The 16,910-nt window shown below is 37.3% G+C and overlaps 1 protein-coding gene across 2 annotated transcripts in view; it reads right to left on the bottom strand.

Annotated features, from left to right (window-relative positions):
• Positions 1-16,910, bottom strand: part of Fs(2)Ket (Importin subunit beta Fs(2)Ket) — a 227,891-nt gene that overhangs the window by 136,383 nt on the left and 74,598 nt on the right. For both annotated transcript variants that reach the window (XM_067766287.1, XM_067766286.1), the window contains 2 exons: positions 6,887-7,128; positions 5,802-6,830 (listed from right to left, as the gene is read on the bottom strand). In XM_067766287.1, the coding sequence (XP_067622388.1) occupies positions 5,802-6,830; positions 6,887-7,006 (1,149 nt within the window). In that variant the 5' untranslated portion in view covers positions 7,007-7,128. The remainder of the gene's footprint in view (positions 1-5,801; positions 6,831-6,886; positions 7,129-16,910) is intronic.

Consider the following 16,910-nt stretch of genomic DNA (forward strand, 5'->3'; position numbering starts at 1 on the left):
AAATATATAGTTATTATTTCCCAATTTTTTGGATAAACTAAAAAAGTATTATATATATATATACGCGTAACTTGGCAGATCAGCGTTAATTCGCATGACGTGGCCGGCCGCGTAGCGCCGCGCCGTTCCAAACTATGTTATCTTTTTTAGATATAAATTTTTGGAAAACACAATACGACCATCATAGGGTCATGTCAAAATTGTGACTTTAGTGCCAATTGCAAGCCATTGTGGCCTTATTGCGTATGTTGTTATTTCACCCCACCGTTTACAAGCATACAAACAGCGTAGTACAGCGTCATCAATTACAGGGCGAACACACTGCCTGATTCCGTATATGCACTTCGAAGGGTCTCTTCGAGCAACAATAGAGGTGGTTGGTTTGCGCCCCAAAGGGCGGAAGAGGCGATACACGTGTACACCGATGGTTCCAAAGTAGTGGGGCCTGTTGTATACTGTGCTTGTTCGGATATAAACAGATGCTGCAAGCTGCCGGATCTTAGCATTTTCCAGGCGGAAGTATTAGCCGTTACCAAAGCCGTAGAAACACTATAAGAAAATAGCTTAAACTGCAGTTGTTGTTGTTGTTGTAGCGATAAGGTTGTTCCCCGAAGGCTTTGGGGAGTGTTATCGATGTGATGGTCCTTTGCCGGATACAGATCCGGTACGCTCCGGTACCACAGCACCATTAAGGTGCTGGCCCGACCATCTCGGGAACGATTTATGTGGCCACATTAAACCTTCAGGCCATCCCCTCCTTCCCCAACCCCAAGTCCCATAAGGAGCTTAGGGTCGCCAGAGCCTCGTCTGTTAGTGAAACAGGATTCACCGCGGATAGGTGAGGTTGACAATTGGGTTTGGAGAAGCTATATGTTGCGCTGGCAACCTGCAGGGTTGTGCTACACAGCCCCTTGAATCTGGTATTTTAGTCGCCTCTTACGACAGGCATACCTATCGCGGGTATATTCTGACCCCCTAACCCGCTGGGGGACTTAAACTGCAGTCGTGTCAAGTTGTATATTAACAGCCAATTAAGGAAATGATCTCGCAAGCACAGTGTCATGAAGTAAGTTAGAGTGTAAGAAAACCCTGGAAAGAATCGGAACAGGCAGAAGCATACATATATATTGGGTCCCAAGGCATATCTGAATAGATAGGAATGAAAATATGGATAAGATAGCTAAAAAGGTCGCATCCCCCATAGCTTGCTCCGCGAATGTCCCAAAGAGGTGCACATGATCGACTAAGCGGAAAAAGCGTGGACCCAATCGCGGGGCCAAAATGTCCAAGATCATGTGTAGGACTTACAACCTTAGGCTAACAAAGTTCCTCCTCCTATCATTAAAGAGACAGTACTGTAGACTCATGACGGGTATTCTGACTGCACACTGTCTTCTGCCGGCATATGCCTTTAAATAGGTCACTGATAGCAGATGTAGGAAGTGCGGGCTGGAGGAGGAAACGATCGAGCAGGTTTTGTGCTCATGCCCTGCGCTTACCATGCTAAGATTCCCGTTATTAGTATGAAATACCAGAAAGCTTCTTGGACCTATTTAATTTACGAATGTAATAGAAATGATTAAATCAAAGATCATAACCAACCCAGAGTTCAGGTGAAAGTTATTGTTTAACCAAAGCAAAAACACAAACAGTCTTGTGCACAGAGTAAAATATTGATGCCTTTACCACAGTAAGGGGCGCTTCTGTGGCGGACGGTTCTTTCCCCGTATTTAATACTGGACCGTGGAGCCCGCCGTCTGGCAGGTGGTCTAACGACCAAGATGAACGACTCAATATTTAATTTTAATAAGGATGACGCTAAGTGGAGGACTGAATCGTAAGCAAAAGCCGACAAAAAACGCACTAAGAGAAGCGTCGGACTCGGGGAGCGAGAATAGTGGACGTAAATTAACCCTGTGTTGGAAAATTATACAGATACAAACAGAGAGGTAGAGTGTGGAAGGGTACGGAAAAGTGGAAGAAAGAGAGCTCTGTCGTAGTACCGTTCAGCACTAAGAATTATCCAACAAGTGCTCCACCTAACAGAACTGGAGATCGGGCGCTTGTAATTGTCTCGTGAGGTGGTAGAAATAGGTGAAGGCAGTTCAACAAGTTTGCTGCGAGAAACCCTCGGTTATGCATCCGGTGCGAGTAGGAAGAAGCGTCGGTTACAGATTGAAGAGGCAACGTTGGACGGAAGTCGACAAGCCTGCTTTCAGAAAGGACCCAGTTTCAGAGCCGCGAGGCAGGGAAGCCGCAGCGACAATGCAAGTAGGCCTAACGCTGTAGGACATGAGGACAAAATTTAAGTATGGGTACCATGCGAGATGAAGTCGGAAGATAAGCAGCGACTTCTGCAGAGAAACGGGCACGGACGTCACCATGAAGGTGTTAGAAGAGCTCAAACAGCCAAATGTTGCTGCCCTGCAAAAATCGCGAGTACTCCAAGCATGCATGTATGGAGTACTCGCTATGGACCAACCGAGTGCTCCAAAATTACCCACAATTCATACAAAAAATATGGTCCAATTAACATTGTATGTCCTAGGACTGGATCATATACTCCAGCTCCGCATTTCATCAGAGTAATCCATGGAGTACCCACAGTCCAATTAACATCGTGTAGTTGACGAAAATGCTGGTCCCCGCCATATTGTGCTACAGTCCCACGATAACACTCTCCATCGTGTGTCAGAAATTCATACTTCATATGACCCCTTGCAATACCCTATCATATTTTTATATGGTGAAGATGGTTACAGCATAAATATACCGCAAACTTGTCCAAGCAGTGGGGGACCTAACCCACAAAAAACAGTTTCATGTATGCAATTTTATGCATATGAAATTATGATTAGAGAAAATAGCTTTAATGCGCTTCATATATATGGATATCTCTTTAACCGATACTGTGTGGACATGGCTGCTAAACTGATGACCAAAAGGTTTAATTATATAAGAGCACACCAAAAGACGTTGCGTGCAAAGAGTTATATACATCTAAGGGATGCTGGTCCAATTAACATTGTATGTCCTAGGACTGGACCATATACTCCAGCTCCGCATTTCATCATGGTAATCCATGGAGTACCCACAGTCCAATTAACATCGTGTAGTGATTACAATCGTTAAAAGCGAGCAATGATCGGCTTACAATATGTTCGTGTAGAAACATGAGTTGGTCCATTGCTGCATTACAGTGGAGTATAACGGTAAGTACTCCAGTGGACCACATGATCCAACGATTTTTGCAGGGTGCGAGTCGCACAGAGGAACACCCAGCACATCATTGCTTCAACATCCCCCTAAAGAGCATAGAGAAGGGAGGAACCTTTAGAGATCCTAGGTCAATGAATTGGACAAAATTTATATGCAAATCCAAAATGTAATTTGATTTGATATTGTTTTGTTACAAGAGAGTTAAAATGAAAGGTTGCGAGCATTGAACAACGGACAAAGAGAGATTGGTCTGAAGTCAGCATTTAACTACAGACCACATCTGAATTATATGGAAAATTCTTCACTTTTCATTGGCCGCATAAGTGAAATTTGAGTTTTTTGTAAGGCTAGGAAGTGGCCAAATGAAACACCAGTGTGCTGTAGTAAGAGTCATGTCAAATTATGTGATGGCGGTGAGCCTCCGCCAGCAATCAAAGCGCTGCTTACAGGAGAGCACAGGTCGTCCAGTCATTTTAAACAAAATATAAGAAAGTACAATGGTTGTTACGCTATGACTTCGTTTGGCGGTAATGAAATTAGAGAAGGTAATTTCATGACAACTTTCAATGGACAAGTGTACCATATTATTTGAAGTTTATTACCACCGCCCAACATGGCTGTGTTGTAATCCATGCCGACAAATGTCCTGTAAATGAACACCGTGGTCGATATAATGCCCCGACTACAGGTGAGGTCGCAGTATTGATAGTTGACGAAAATGCTGGTCCCCGCCATATTTTGCAACAGTCCCACGGTAACACTCTCCATCGTGTGTCAGAAATTCATACTTCATATGACCCCTTGCAATACCCTATCATATTTTTAAATGGTGAGGACGGTTACAGCATAAATATACCGCAAACTTGACCAAGCAGTGGGGGACCTAGCCCACAAAAAACAGTTTCATGTATGCAATTTTATGCATATAAAATTATGATTAGAGAAAATAGCTTTAATGCGCTTCATATAATGGATATCTCTTTAATCGATACTGTGTGGACATGGCTGCTAAACTGATGACCAAAAGGTTCAATTATATAAGAGCACACCAAAAGACGTTGCGTGCAAATAGTTATATACATCTAAGGGATGCTGTTAACGAAGATTGCAATCCTGAAAATATTGGTCAGTTAGTAATTTTGACGTCTTCATTCACTGGATCATTCACAAGACGCCCTCTTATATGTGCGTCATTATGGAAGGCCTGACTTATTTATAACATTTAGATGCAATCCAGAGTGGAGTGAAATCAAAAACGAATTGTTTCCTAATCAACGACCGAATGAGCACCATGACATTGTGCCAAGAGTATTCCATATCAAAGTTGGTGTAGAACTCAAAACAAGATATTTTTGGAAAAGTTAGATGCCATATGTTTAATGTTGAATGGCAAAAGCGGGGTTTGCCTCACGCGCATATTTTAATTTGACTAATAGATAAAATTTTCCCCTGTGACATGGATCGCATTATATCAGCGGAAATTCCAAATAAAGACGAAAATCCGATTTTGTATGATATAATTACTAAAAATATGATCCACGGCCCATGTGTGGTTGATCATTTATTATTGCACTGTATGTTGAATGGACGATGCTCAAAACGATACCCACGTGAGCTCCTACAGCATACGCAGACCGAAGAAGATGGATAACCAAAATATAGACGCAGGTATTCAGCGGACGGTGACTACACCCATGTACTTTCTAATGGGACAACGTCGACAACCGATGGATCGTTCCATATTGCCCCGTTCTTTTCAGTTGTTTCTCCGCTCACATAAATGTAGAGTACTGTCATTCAGTGCAAGCAATAAAATATATTTTTAAGTATGTCAACAAAGGTAGCGACATTTTCCGTCCAAGATAATAAGGACGAAGTGCTAAATTTTTTGAATGGCAGACATTTAGGCACATCAGAAGGTATTTGGAAATTACTTTCGATTCATGAGCAATTTCCAACGGCTGTAGATCTATCTGTTCACTTAGAAAATGGACAAAGGGTTTATGGTACTGCAGGAACCACTACAAACCACTGTGACAGCATTTTTTTTCTTTGTTCAGTTGAGGATTTTGCAAAGACTTTGCTTTACTCCGATGTACCCGCCTATTACACTTGGACTAATACAATTACAATTAATAAGTCGCAAGGACAAACATTTAGTTATGTTGGCGTAGACCTTCGAAGTGAAGTGTTTTCTCACGGTCAACTGTATGTCGCTATTTCAAGAACTGGTTCCCCACAGAACTAAAGTTTTCTCATTCCTGGAAATGATAATAAAACAAAGAATGTTATATTCCCGGAAGTTTTTAATTAATGAAAAAAATGTACATTATTTTATGTATTAATTTTTTACGTTTTACAATCCGATTTCGACTGCTTAGTGGAACAGCACCCTATTCAAAATTATTTTCAAAAACGTCCTACCTGAGAGTTTGACTCAAAAATACCCTACGGTTTGTCCCTTTGGAAAGAGCGTTAAATTTCCCAATGACTCAAAAAGTGAAGAACGGTATTTTTGCACAATATTGTCGTTTCATGATTCCAGGTCACATATGTGTATTCAAATATTAGTGTTAACTTACATCACATATCCGTCCGAATGTCCATGCAGTAGTATCCCGTACTATCACGCTTTCATCATACATGAGATGTATAAGTGTAGGCATTGCTTGCTCTACTAATGGCTTCAATGTATTTGTTTCTAAGCCACTTAAGATGGAACCGAAAGTCATTACAGCAGCATCGCGGAAACGCCAATTAGGTGACTCAATGTTATCTTTGATGAATGGGAAGACAAATGAAACAATTTCATCTTCACAACAAGTTGCTAATAGCATTAGACATACCGAAGCCGCTTTTGCTGGGCTCCAGTTATCCTCGTCGTCACATTCATCTTGTTTTGTTAATTTTTCGACCAACACAGGCGTTAAATACTGCAAAGCTCCTCGAGCGTAATGCTTAGACACTCGAATAGGAGGGCGGCCGGCGTCATTAGCTTCTTGCGTCTCAATAGCTAAATCAATTTCTTCATCGCACACATTTGACCAAAATTCAATTCCTTGTAAAGCTATTTGATCATTTTCGGACTTCATAGCTTCCAAAGTAATAGGAAACAAGGCTTGGGCCATATAAGGTTCCATGTATTGATAGTAAAGAGTTAGAATTTTAACTAGACATTGTAGAGAGGCGACACAAACTTGTGTGTCCTGCGATTGCGTTGCTTCGCAAACCACTTCCATTATAAAATTTCGCTCAAGATCTTTTTCAAAATTGGCTTTCGTGAATTCTAAAGAGTTATGTAGAGCAGTTGTAGCAGCTAATCTGACATGAGTGCTAGGTTCCTGTTTTCTCATGCCATGAATAATAGCTGTTAAAATTTGATTCGATTGATGTTCTAGCACTCCATAGCGTATATCTTGACAAATATATCCAATAGCTTCAAGGGCCGCTTCTCGATCCATTTCACTTGAGATGTCAGCAACAACTTTATTAACTAAAGTTTGAATGAGAACAGGCCATCCTTTTAGCGGCAATTCTGTAACGGCTACGTAAGCGACACACTGTGCAGCACAGGAAGGCCGAGTATTTTCAGTTCCTAAAGCAGCAAGAATCTAAGAATAAATAACAATTCTGTAGTTTGGAAATATTTATATAACTTGTTAAATACATTTTTTTTTATATACTCCCGTGTATTTTCTGTAAATTGGTGCCATCTTTGCTGATATTGCTGATTTATAGTCTCATCTTTACTGGTCAGATGGTTTTTTAGCTGCAAACCGGCAGCCATGCGTGCAACTGGGCTGTTATTAACAGTGACCAATATATCCGAAAGCGCTTTCAAAAATTCAGGCAAGTTTTCCTCAGCAGCTTGCTCCAAAAAATTTTTAGCTGATAGAAGTTCATTTTTGTCTAAAGAATTCAGAAAACAGTGAAATTTTTATTTTTCAACAATTATAATAATAATATCTTGGTACAATATACTTCCGAAGAGATTAAGGTTGACCTTCTCTTCTTATTTTCGGCGTACTACCATTAATTCTTTGCTACAAATATATGGAACGGGACCTACATATTTTATGCCAACTCTGAATGGCATATCTTAGGGTACGCTTACACAGCCACTGATAAACCGAAAAACTGCAATCAGCTAATGAAATCGGCCGGGCTGGTGTTAAAATTACAACAAATCGGCCTGCAGCTTTTAGGTGCTTATCCCATAAAGGGCGCCTGTTTTGCGCACAATCAATTAATTTTTCACTCCATCGCACAAATAATTAATTTTTCACAGTAAATGCACGCGACGTTAAAATTTAACACGCCCGAATTTATCGGCAGTGAAAAAAACAACGGCCGACAACAATTCGGTGATCGGTTGAAATGTACACGCGCTCATCTAAATACATGTGCTTATTTTTATCTGACGATTACGACCGGCACACAGTGGCATTTTTGCTTGGTTTAGACGCGAAAAAGTAAAAATTTTCAATTCATTTTTTTTTATTTTTAATTTGAATGTAGTTTGTTTTTAAAATGTCTACAGTATATAACGGTAATTATCATTTCTTATAATTATTGTTGTTCATTGAATAATCTGCTGTCAAACAGTGAGTTGTTGATAACGCCTAAGTAGTACAATTTACAGAAGTGAAATAACGCGTGGTTTAAAATTAAATAAAACTTTGTGGCGAAACAAAAGCTAAAATATTTTTTGGTTACTTTAAATCTACACGTAATTATATTATTTTGCAAATGTTCAAAAGTTTTTTGGTTGAGTATTTTTTACGTAATTATGAGTTTTTTAATGTGTATTATTTTTGTTCTGAAAATGTATAAAACCGTGAAAAGAAAAGCCTGCCAAAAGTTTGAACCAAGCTGTACCACAATAATTTTTGAATTTCTAGAATAACTCAATATTATTGCATATAACTCAAATGATTCTTCATCCCCGTAGGTCCCCCTTTTGATATAATGACGATTACAAATAGGGAGTTGTATGAGGTGTGGGTTGCAGAGCGTGGCCAAAAGCAAAAGGATAAAGCCGTTTTAGACCACGTGTGTACTGTTCTAAGGAGGGAGTAAATATAGAAGAGGGATTGTATGATGACTGCTGCAGTAAAGTTCGATTTTTTTATCAAACTTTGTATGAGATGGATTCAAGTGAATTACACCAGTTAATTTTCTTGGAAAGTTTGCTTCATGGTTTGAAGAAGATAAGAAATTTAAATATAGGTATGTTCAATTGTGAACAAAAGAACAAGATAAGGCTATAAAAAAGTTTTTGTTTGGGGTAAATTCAAAATTTTTGGAGGGGGACCAACCCCCACATTTCCCCCCCCCCCCTTCTCCTCCTTCACCTATCCGCACTGAAGGGGGGTAAGGAATACAAACATATACACTTGGTTTGGTTTGAATGAAATATATTCATTTTTAAGTGAGTTATTAATTTTTCGCGTCTAAATGCCACTGTGCGGCATCGGGCGATCAAAATCGGTGGCTGTGTAAGCGTACTCTTAGGCGGATGAATTTTCGCTGAGAAGCTTAGAAGCTTTTCATGGCAGAAATACACTCGGAGTATTTTTCAAACCACTGCAGATGCACGAAAGCAATTAGAAAAACTTGAAACTTTAGCCTAGAAGCTTTGGCGTAGTGAGCTAGCACTCTAATGTTGCACATGTTTATTTAGCCACTATTACATAGGTATTATACAAAAAAAAATTTTTTTCAAATGTTATTGTTAAGGCCTTGAGCTCGATTCGAACCTACGATCTTACAAATCAACCTTATCGCAATAATAATAATGTTCATATTTTTTTTTTTTTTTTTTGACAGATGTCGCAGCACTGTGAAAATCAATTTCCGAGAAACAGAAAAGCTATATACATAAGTTATGGCGATAAACAAGCTGTGATAAGTGAATGGTAAGAACAACGCGTTTATGCGGCGTTCCCGATGAAGGTGTTGAGCAGCTCCCGAAACGTTGTAGTTGTAGCGATAAGGACACTCTCCGAATAAATAATAATTTATTTAATAATTTGGGAAAAATTAAAAAATTGCTTTAAATAAATGTTTTCATACATTTAAAAAAGCAATACGGGCAATCCCCGATTAACTCATACATAACAGACAACATTTGGTTAATTCGTTGTAGTTCTAAAATAGCAACAATACCAAGATTCTCTGAAACCGCCTTACAAACATGCATAAGTTCAACACATAACTACATACGAAGTATGTGATGTGTAGAAGATTAATATATGCAAAAGAAGGCAATTGGGAAAAACTTTACAACAACTAAGGCATGACGTAGCTGAATGCGTTTGTAACCATTTCAACTATCGTAGGGGTGCGGGTTCGAATCCCACTCCCGGGAGAAAAGGCTTTGAAGAGATTTACAAGGTATAATCGAAACAGCTGTCGCCTTGTCCGTCCTGATGTCACGTTGTTTAAATTTTTCCCAAATTATTAGATAATTATTGATAATTTTAATTTCTCTATAACTGAAAAATTTTATTTTGTTTTTGGAATAGTAAGTAGAAAATTTTTCAAACAACCTGCTATAGCTGCGCAGATAGATCCATTTCGAAGGGCACGCTGCGCTAACCATTTAGCTATACAACGGTGGTTTATTTATTTATTTATTTTTTATTTATTTATTACGGCTTTCCTAAGCATAACTTTGTTTGACTAATAAATTGCTACTTCTATTCCTTTTTATTAACTATATTCAATCAGCGTTGCGCGATCAGTTGTAAATCACTGATAATGCTGGATTTGTTTTTGTCAATTACTTTGTATGACATTCCCAAGTGCGCTGCGCTAACCATTTGGCTATACAACGGTGGTTTGTTTGGCCGATAAATTGCTACTTCTATTCTTTTTACCAACTACATTTAATCAGCGTTGCGCTATCTGTTGTCAATTACTTTGTTTGACATTCCCAAGTGCTCTTGGTTTTATTAACAACTGTTTTTGTTTTTATCGGCCTATTGATAAATGATTCAAGGCTCGACTCGAGCTCAAGGCCAGAACAATAATTTTTTTCTAATGACAATTACTGTTATTTTTAAATTTTTTTATAATTGAAAAATTGTATTTTGTTTTTGGAACAGTAAGTAGAAAATTTTTCAGACAACCTGCCATAGCTGCGCAGATACATCCATTTCGAAGGGCACGCAGCGCTAACCATTCAGCTATACAGCGGTGGTTTATTTATTTATTTATTTTTTATTTATTTATTACGGCTTTCCTAAGCATAACTTTGTTTGACTGATTAATTGCTACTTCTATTCCTTTTTATTAACTATATTCAATCAGCGTTGCGCGATCAGTTGTAAATCACTGATAATGCTGGATTTGTTTTTGTCAATTACTTTGTATGACATTCCCAAGTGCGCTTGGTTTTATTAACAATTGTTTTTGTTTTTATCGGGATCGTATTAAGGTGGCAGACACACTATAGCAAACAACAATATTATATATTAAATAATTTTTACCTCATTTATTGGCAATTTATTACCGCAAAAAAAATGTATAGCTGCGTCCTGTTCCGAGAAAAGTGAGTGTCTGCTAGCTTAACACTCAAGCCAGCAGACTCTTCGTGAAAACACGACGTACAGCTTCCGAACGACTTGAACAGTTTATATTGCATTTATTGGCAATTTGTTACCGCAAAAAAAAATGTATAGCTGCGTCCGGTTCCGAGAAAAGTGTCTGCTAGCTTAACACTCAAGCCAGCAGACTATTCGTGAAAAGACGGCGTACAGCTTCCGAACGACTTGAATAGTTTATATTGCATTTATTGGCAATTCATTACTGCAAAAAAAATGTCTAGCTGTGTCCGGTTGCGTAAATATGTTGATTGTTGATTAGCACAAAAGGATACGTTTGCTACTATAACGGTTTACAAAATACATATCTCTCTTCTATCTTTCGAAAATCTGAGAGAAGTTTATATTTCGCTATGCTTCAAATGGCATGCGCGCAGGATTTTATTTTGATGTAAAAATAAAATCCCCACCAAAGTTTGGTCTATTACTCCACCCTAAGGGGTACTCTAAGAACGGATTTTCCCCCTAGTTTTAAGGTCTTATACAGGCTACAAACAATATTTATGATTTTTTTCTAATAATATCATTTCAAAATACTCTTTAAGATATTGAGATCTTAATTACGATTTTTTTTTTTCGAAGTCATAAGCCATTTGAAGTTATTTTCTTTGACGAAATTGTGTAAACAGTTATTTCACACTTAAAAAGTGTATTGAAATGATGATGCATAAATTCAAATAGCCATAACTTTTCGAAAAAAATTCGTAATTAAGTTCTCGATATCTTAAGAGTGTTTTTAAATGATATGATTAGAAAAACAATCATAAAAACTTCTTGTAACATGTACAAGACCTTAAAACTATGCAAAATACCGTCTTTCGGGTACATTACCTCATTTATCTCAGAATCCTGACAAAGTGGGCAAATTCTGATCGCGTATACGGCTTATGCACGTCAATTTACTTCGGAATGATATATAAATTAGTTGTTACAAAACTATGTTGAACAACCCGATGGATCATTCTAAACACCTGAACTGGTTGGCATTATAGGGGAAGTAGCAGAAATTCAGGAAATTACTCTCGCAGCCAATGACCATGATGCTACAATGTTGCGCAGGACTGCAGCATGAATGGGTCACAATGTTGCAGTGGTAAAACGTGGAAATACTTGGCATGAATTCTATGACATAAAATGCACTCGAAAAGCGCTCAAGGAAAATACAAAGTTGGTATCACACCTTTCGTTTTTTAAATAACGCCAGGTTATACCCTATGCTTCTATAAATATAAATCTTAGAAATGCATTTATTTACGTTGAGTATCTTACGAAGACTAACTTACTTAAACCTAACATAACTTAATTCTAGCCCTAACCTTTCCGTTGGCGCTGCCGCGATCGCTGTTGCTGTTGTCGCTGTCGACTGCTATTGCTTGCTTTATCGCTGCCGCTAAGGCGTTGCGCTCACTAGACGCTAAATCAGCAAAAACGGTTTCCCACACAAATCGTGGGAATCTTTACGAATGCATAGTACTTGGCTTCTGCCGAAAATTCACCAGACGCTATTGTCAGCAAAAACAGATTCCCACACAATGCATGGGTATCACCTGCTTATTGCGTAGCTGACGATAAGTCTTCCCCCACCAAGTGAGGGCCGTCCACGGTTCGTCCCGGTGCCTTATCTGTTGCCATATTTAGTATTTTTGCGGATCGTTTTTTCTGTTTTTGTTTAGTTTCCCAGAAAAATATGGAAGCGAACACGACGCCCAAGATAATGACCAAGGCGCTGCTAATGGTAATTGTTGTTGTTCTCTCTAAATGTGAGTAAAGGCTTTCAATAAGTTGTCTATTTTGTATACTATGGTGCTTCAAGTACGGCATGCTGATAATTTCTTTGTATTCGCCAGGCATGCTTAACGAACGAAACGATATCATTTCGTTACGATAATCAACGTTAATAAACGAAACGAAGTCGCTTCGTTTCGTTTATTAACGTTAAGATCGTCAAATTAACGTTAATTTGACGTTCTTAACGTTAATAAACGAAACGAAATGACTTCGTTTCGTTTATTAGCGTTGATTATCGTAACGAAATGATATCGTTTCGTTCGTTAAGCATGCCTGGTATTCGCCAAAATCTATTTCTACGTTAAGCGGAAGTTCCGCTGTTCTCGCTGGCATAATTTTTCTATTGAAATATTGGGTTCCATTAAGAATTATATGACAGTCAAATGTTATTACATAAGTCCCCTTAGTTAGATTGGTAGTATGGGTAATAAATTGTATTGTTATAGTTAAGTCATTTATAATAATAAGACCGTCACTGACTTCATTGATGGGGGTAGGTGACTAAAAGTTGTTCCGCATTAATTGTTGTGCGCAGTTTCTTTTTGGTGATAATTTGTAGAATTGTTTTGTCGCTCTAGCACAGCCGTTCACAGAATCTGAAGTTTTTCTGCACACGGCAAATGAATTCTCCTCCATGTAAAGCATCGTATGATTGTGGGCCACCGGGAAAATTAAAAGTTTCTTACACACTAATTTAGGTTTTTGAGATATTTAATAAGAAAAATTAATACATCATTATTCTGCAGTACTTTAAACTTAGAGACCAACATTAAATCGGTAATCGTTGTGTCTGTGAGCTGTTCATGTTCCAACAATGCATTAACTTCACGGTTATCAAGCAACAGAGGATTCAAAACACCTATCTTTGCCAGAGTGATTGAAAAACTTATATTATCAAATTGAATTATTATTGCTCGGTTGCGCGCAAGCAACATTTCAAACAGATGACCCGTCTCAATGTTTTCCTTCCCTACCTCCGCAACCATTTTATTTACTACATCTGTTCCTGAAGCTGAGCGTTTATTTGTATTTGGTATTTATTTGCGTCAATTAGTTCTTCTATTTTTACCGTTGTCTTTTGAAAATCATCAAAATCCGGTGTTCCCGCTATTACCTTTAATATCGTTCCCAGAAAATTCAAGCTACGCTTTTTTCGATGTTGAGTGCCTATTGTATTTATCAATTGATGAATTTGGTTAAAGTCGGCCTCTAGTAGCTTAGAAATAGGGGACGTTGGAAAAACGTGTAAAAATGTGCGTGATTCCTCCACCAATGCCGAGTACCTTGTTAAGTTTATGACGTGTTTTAAGTGACCATAGGCCTTCCACAGTATGACCTCGCCATCAGATATTGGTATATAATTTGAGTGCGTATAATCGATCACCTCGGCGTTTGCGAGTGTGGAAAAGAGGATCAGAGTCAGCATCAACCTAAAAACAAACACACCAGTTACGGAATTTTGCCAGTATCTCTTATATTGTCCTTATGGACCACCCTCCCCTTAATAAGAACAGTCGTACCTAAATCCTTTTCTACAATTTGTGGCGAATATAGCGGGGTCAGCTTATTCCCCAATCTTTTATTTCATTTGACGAGAACACTGTCGCCTAGCTTATAGGACCTTGGACACTTCTCTTTGTTATTAGTTTAGTTAGTTTCTCCTTTATTTAGCTTTTTTTTTTTTGCTATTTAAAAATACAAAAAATTTCAGGTAGAATTTACTTATTAGATAGTAATTTGCTTATTAGGAATTGTGAGCTAAATCACTGCTCTAACGTAATCTATTAGCAGTCTTTGAAATACATTAATGATTCTTTCATTTTTGATATTACTTGGTAATTCATTAAATAGTTTTAGGCCTTTGTACATTAAAATATTTTGTGCCTTATTAGACTTATAAAAGTTAATTCTAAAATCATTTTTGTTCCTTAAACTGTAGGGTTGCACATCCCCAACATACACAATTTGGCTTGTTAAATACTTTGGTAGCAGATTATACTTCATTTTAAATACAAAAAGTAGAAATTCATGATAGTTCTTTGGTTTATGCTAAACCATTTCAGGGTATCGAGCATGTGTGAGGTTGATTTCAATCTATTACAAAGAAGAATACACCGCATTCCCTTATTCTGCAATTTTTGCAGTCTGCTTTTCATTTGGATGGATCCCAGGAACAGTATAGTTGAGCAATATTCAAAATGTGGCTTTATCATGACATTATATATCTTTAGGGCACTATTTACAGACACTTTTTGGCGCACTCTCTGGAAAAATCGATTTTTTTTTTTAAATTTACTGCAAAACATAACCTATATGCTTGTCGAAATTTTATTTTTCTTCGATGATAAGCCTAAATACTTAATTTCATCAACTTTGTCGATTATTTCGCAATTAACTGTAATGTTTTCAATTGACTCGCCATTGATTATCATTGCCTTTGTTTTATTCACATTAAGTTTTAGTTTGTTTAGTTCCAGATATTAACATATATTTTTCAGATATCATATACATTCCTGACTAGAACTTCCGGTCATATATAGTAATGTATCATCTGCAAATTGACAAATTTGTACACCATCCTGTAGTATATTTTCCATACCCTTGAAGTACGCCTAACATTATTCTTGCTGGATCTGATATACTTTCCGATACTTTAGTGCACTGACATCTGTTACTTAAGTAACTTTGAAACCACAGGTATTCGGCTCCTTTAATTTCGTAATGCCTCATTTTTTCTATAAAAAAATCCTCTATCAATTTTTTCAAATGCTCGCTTGAGATCCAAGAGAACAGCCACTGTACATTTCCCGTTGTCCATTTCTGACTTCCAGTGTGAAATTACTAGATTTATTGCCGACTCACAGCTATGACGTTGTCGGAATCCCGATTGCTTTTCCGATATTAGCCGATTATTCTCCATGTAGCCTTCTAATTGTTTATGCACCACTTTTTCAAGTATTTTACTTTCGGTCATTAACATATTGATGGGACGAAACTCTTCAGGATTTAGCGTGTTTTTAACTTTATCTACTGGTACCACCACTGAGGTTTTCCATTTTTTTGGAAATTCTCCGACTTCGAACGACGCATTTTAATTTCAAGGAGGATTGGGCCCAGCATATCAAATTCACATAGTATTATTTTTGGGGATATCAAGTTATAGTCTTTCTTGTTATTCATTGCTTTGAGTATACTCTTAAGCTCATTTAGTTCTAATTTCTTTAATTTAAATTGTTTATCACAAGGCTTTATGTTGTTTATATATTGTATTGTATTGTATAATCTTTATTTTCTCGTAAATATTTACAATTTCTAGAGTATTACAATATGAAATAAAAATACAAATAAGAAAATAGATAATGACATTAGATGCTCATTCAAAGAGCAGAGGAAATGCCATTTCATTCGTTTAGTATTATAAATGCTTGTGGGCGCATAATAATAACAAATTATAATTGCTTACAATTGAAAAGATATAAATATGTATAAGGAAAAAGTATAACTATTATATGCATGTATATTAAAACAAAAAACTCAAAATTAGAGATGTCAAGGTACTTTCATCAAATGGAAAAAGAAAAAAAAAAACATCGATGCTAATGGACACTGGTACTTATATTATAGGTCTCAAAAGAATTTCAATGTACTCATGATTGAAACCAAGTAGCCACTGCTTCACTTCCCTCAGAAACGCTGGTAGCCTTCTAATGAGTCGTATTTCAGCAGGTAGTTTGTTATATAGATTACGTGATACGATGGTGTAGAAGTTACGAAAAAGTGTGGTGCAAAAGCTAGGAACTTTTGTTTGAGATAACGTCTTATTTCTCAGATTGTAAAGGTTGTATATTGGGCTTTGCGTATACCCGCTCCTTATAAAAAAAAAAGTTTTAAAACTTTAAAATAGTATAAGTGCCGCACAGGAAGAATATTTAATTTTTTTAATAGATCCATGTTAAACGACCAGCTTTACATATGTCACATTGGGTATATTTCTATTCAGCTTTTCAACACTTTCTATAAAAAATTTATTAAGTTCGTTAGGGATTTCCAACGGGTTTTTATCTCTATGGATTTCACCATAATTTTGCTAATTTCTGTTCTCTCTTCGTTTAGGACAAATTGTTTTATTGTTCTCCACATCGTCTTTTGGTCATTCGATGCACCAACCTTCTTCGAAATGTAACTGTTTCGCGCGTTTTCAAGTTCTTTGGAATACCTATTTCTGTACTGTTTATAGTTCTGCCACTCTGCCTGGGAGTTACTCCATTTTGCTGATTTATATAATTCAATTTTTGT

This window comes from Eurosta solidaginis, chromosome 2, assembly GCF_040869045.1.
Source record: "Eurosta solidaginis isolate ZX-2024a chromosome 2, ASM4086904v1, whole genome shotgun sequence".
In the NCBI taxonomy this organism is placed as follows: Eukaryota; Metazoa; Arthropoda; class Insecta; order Diptera; family Tephritidae; genus Eurosta; species Eurosta solidaginis.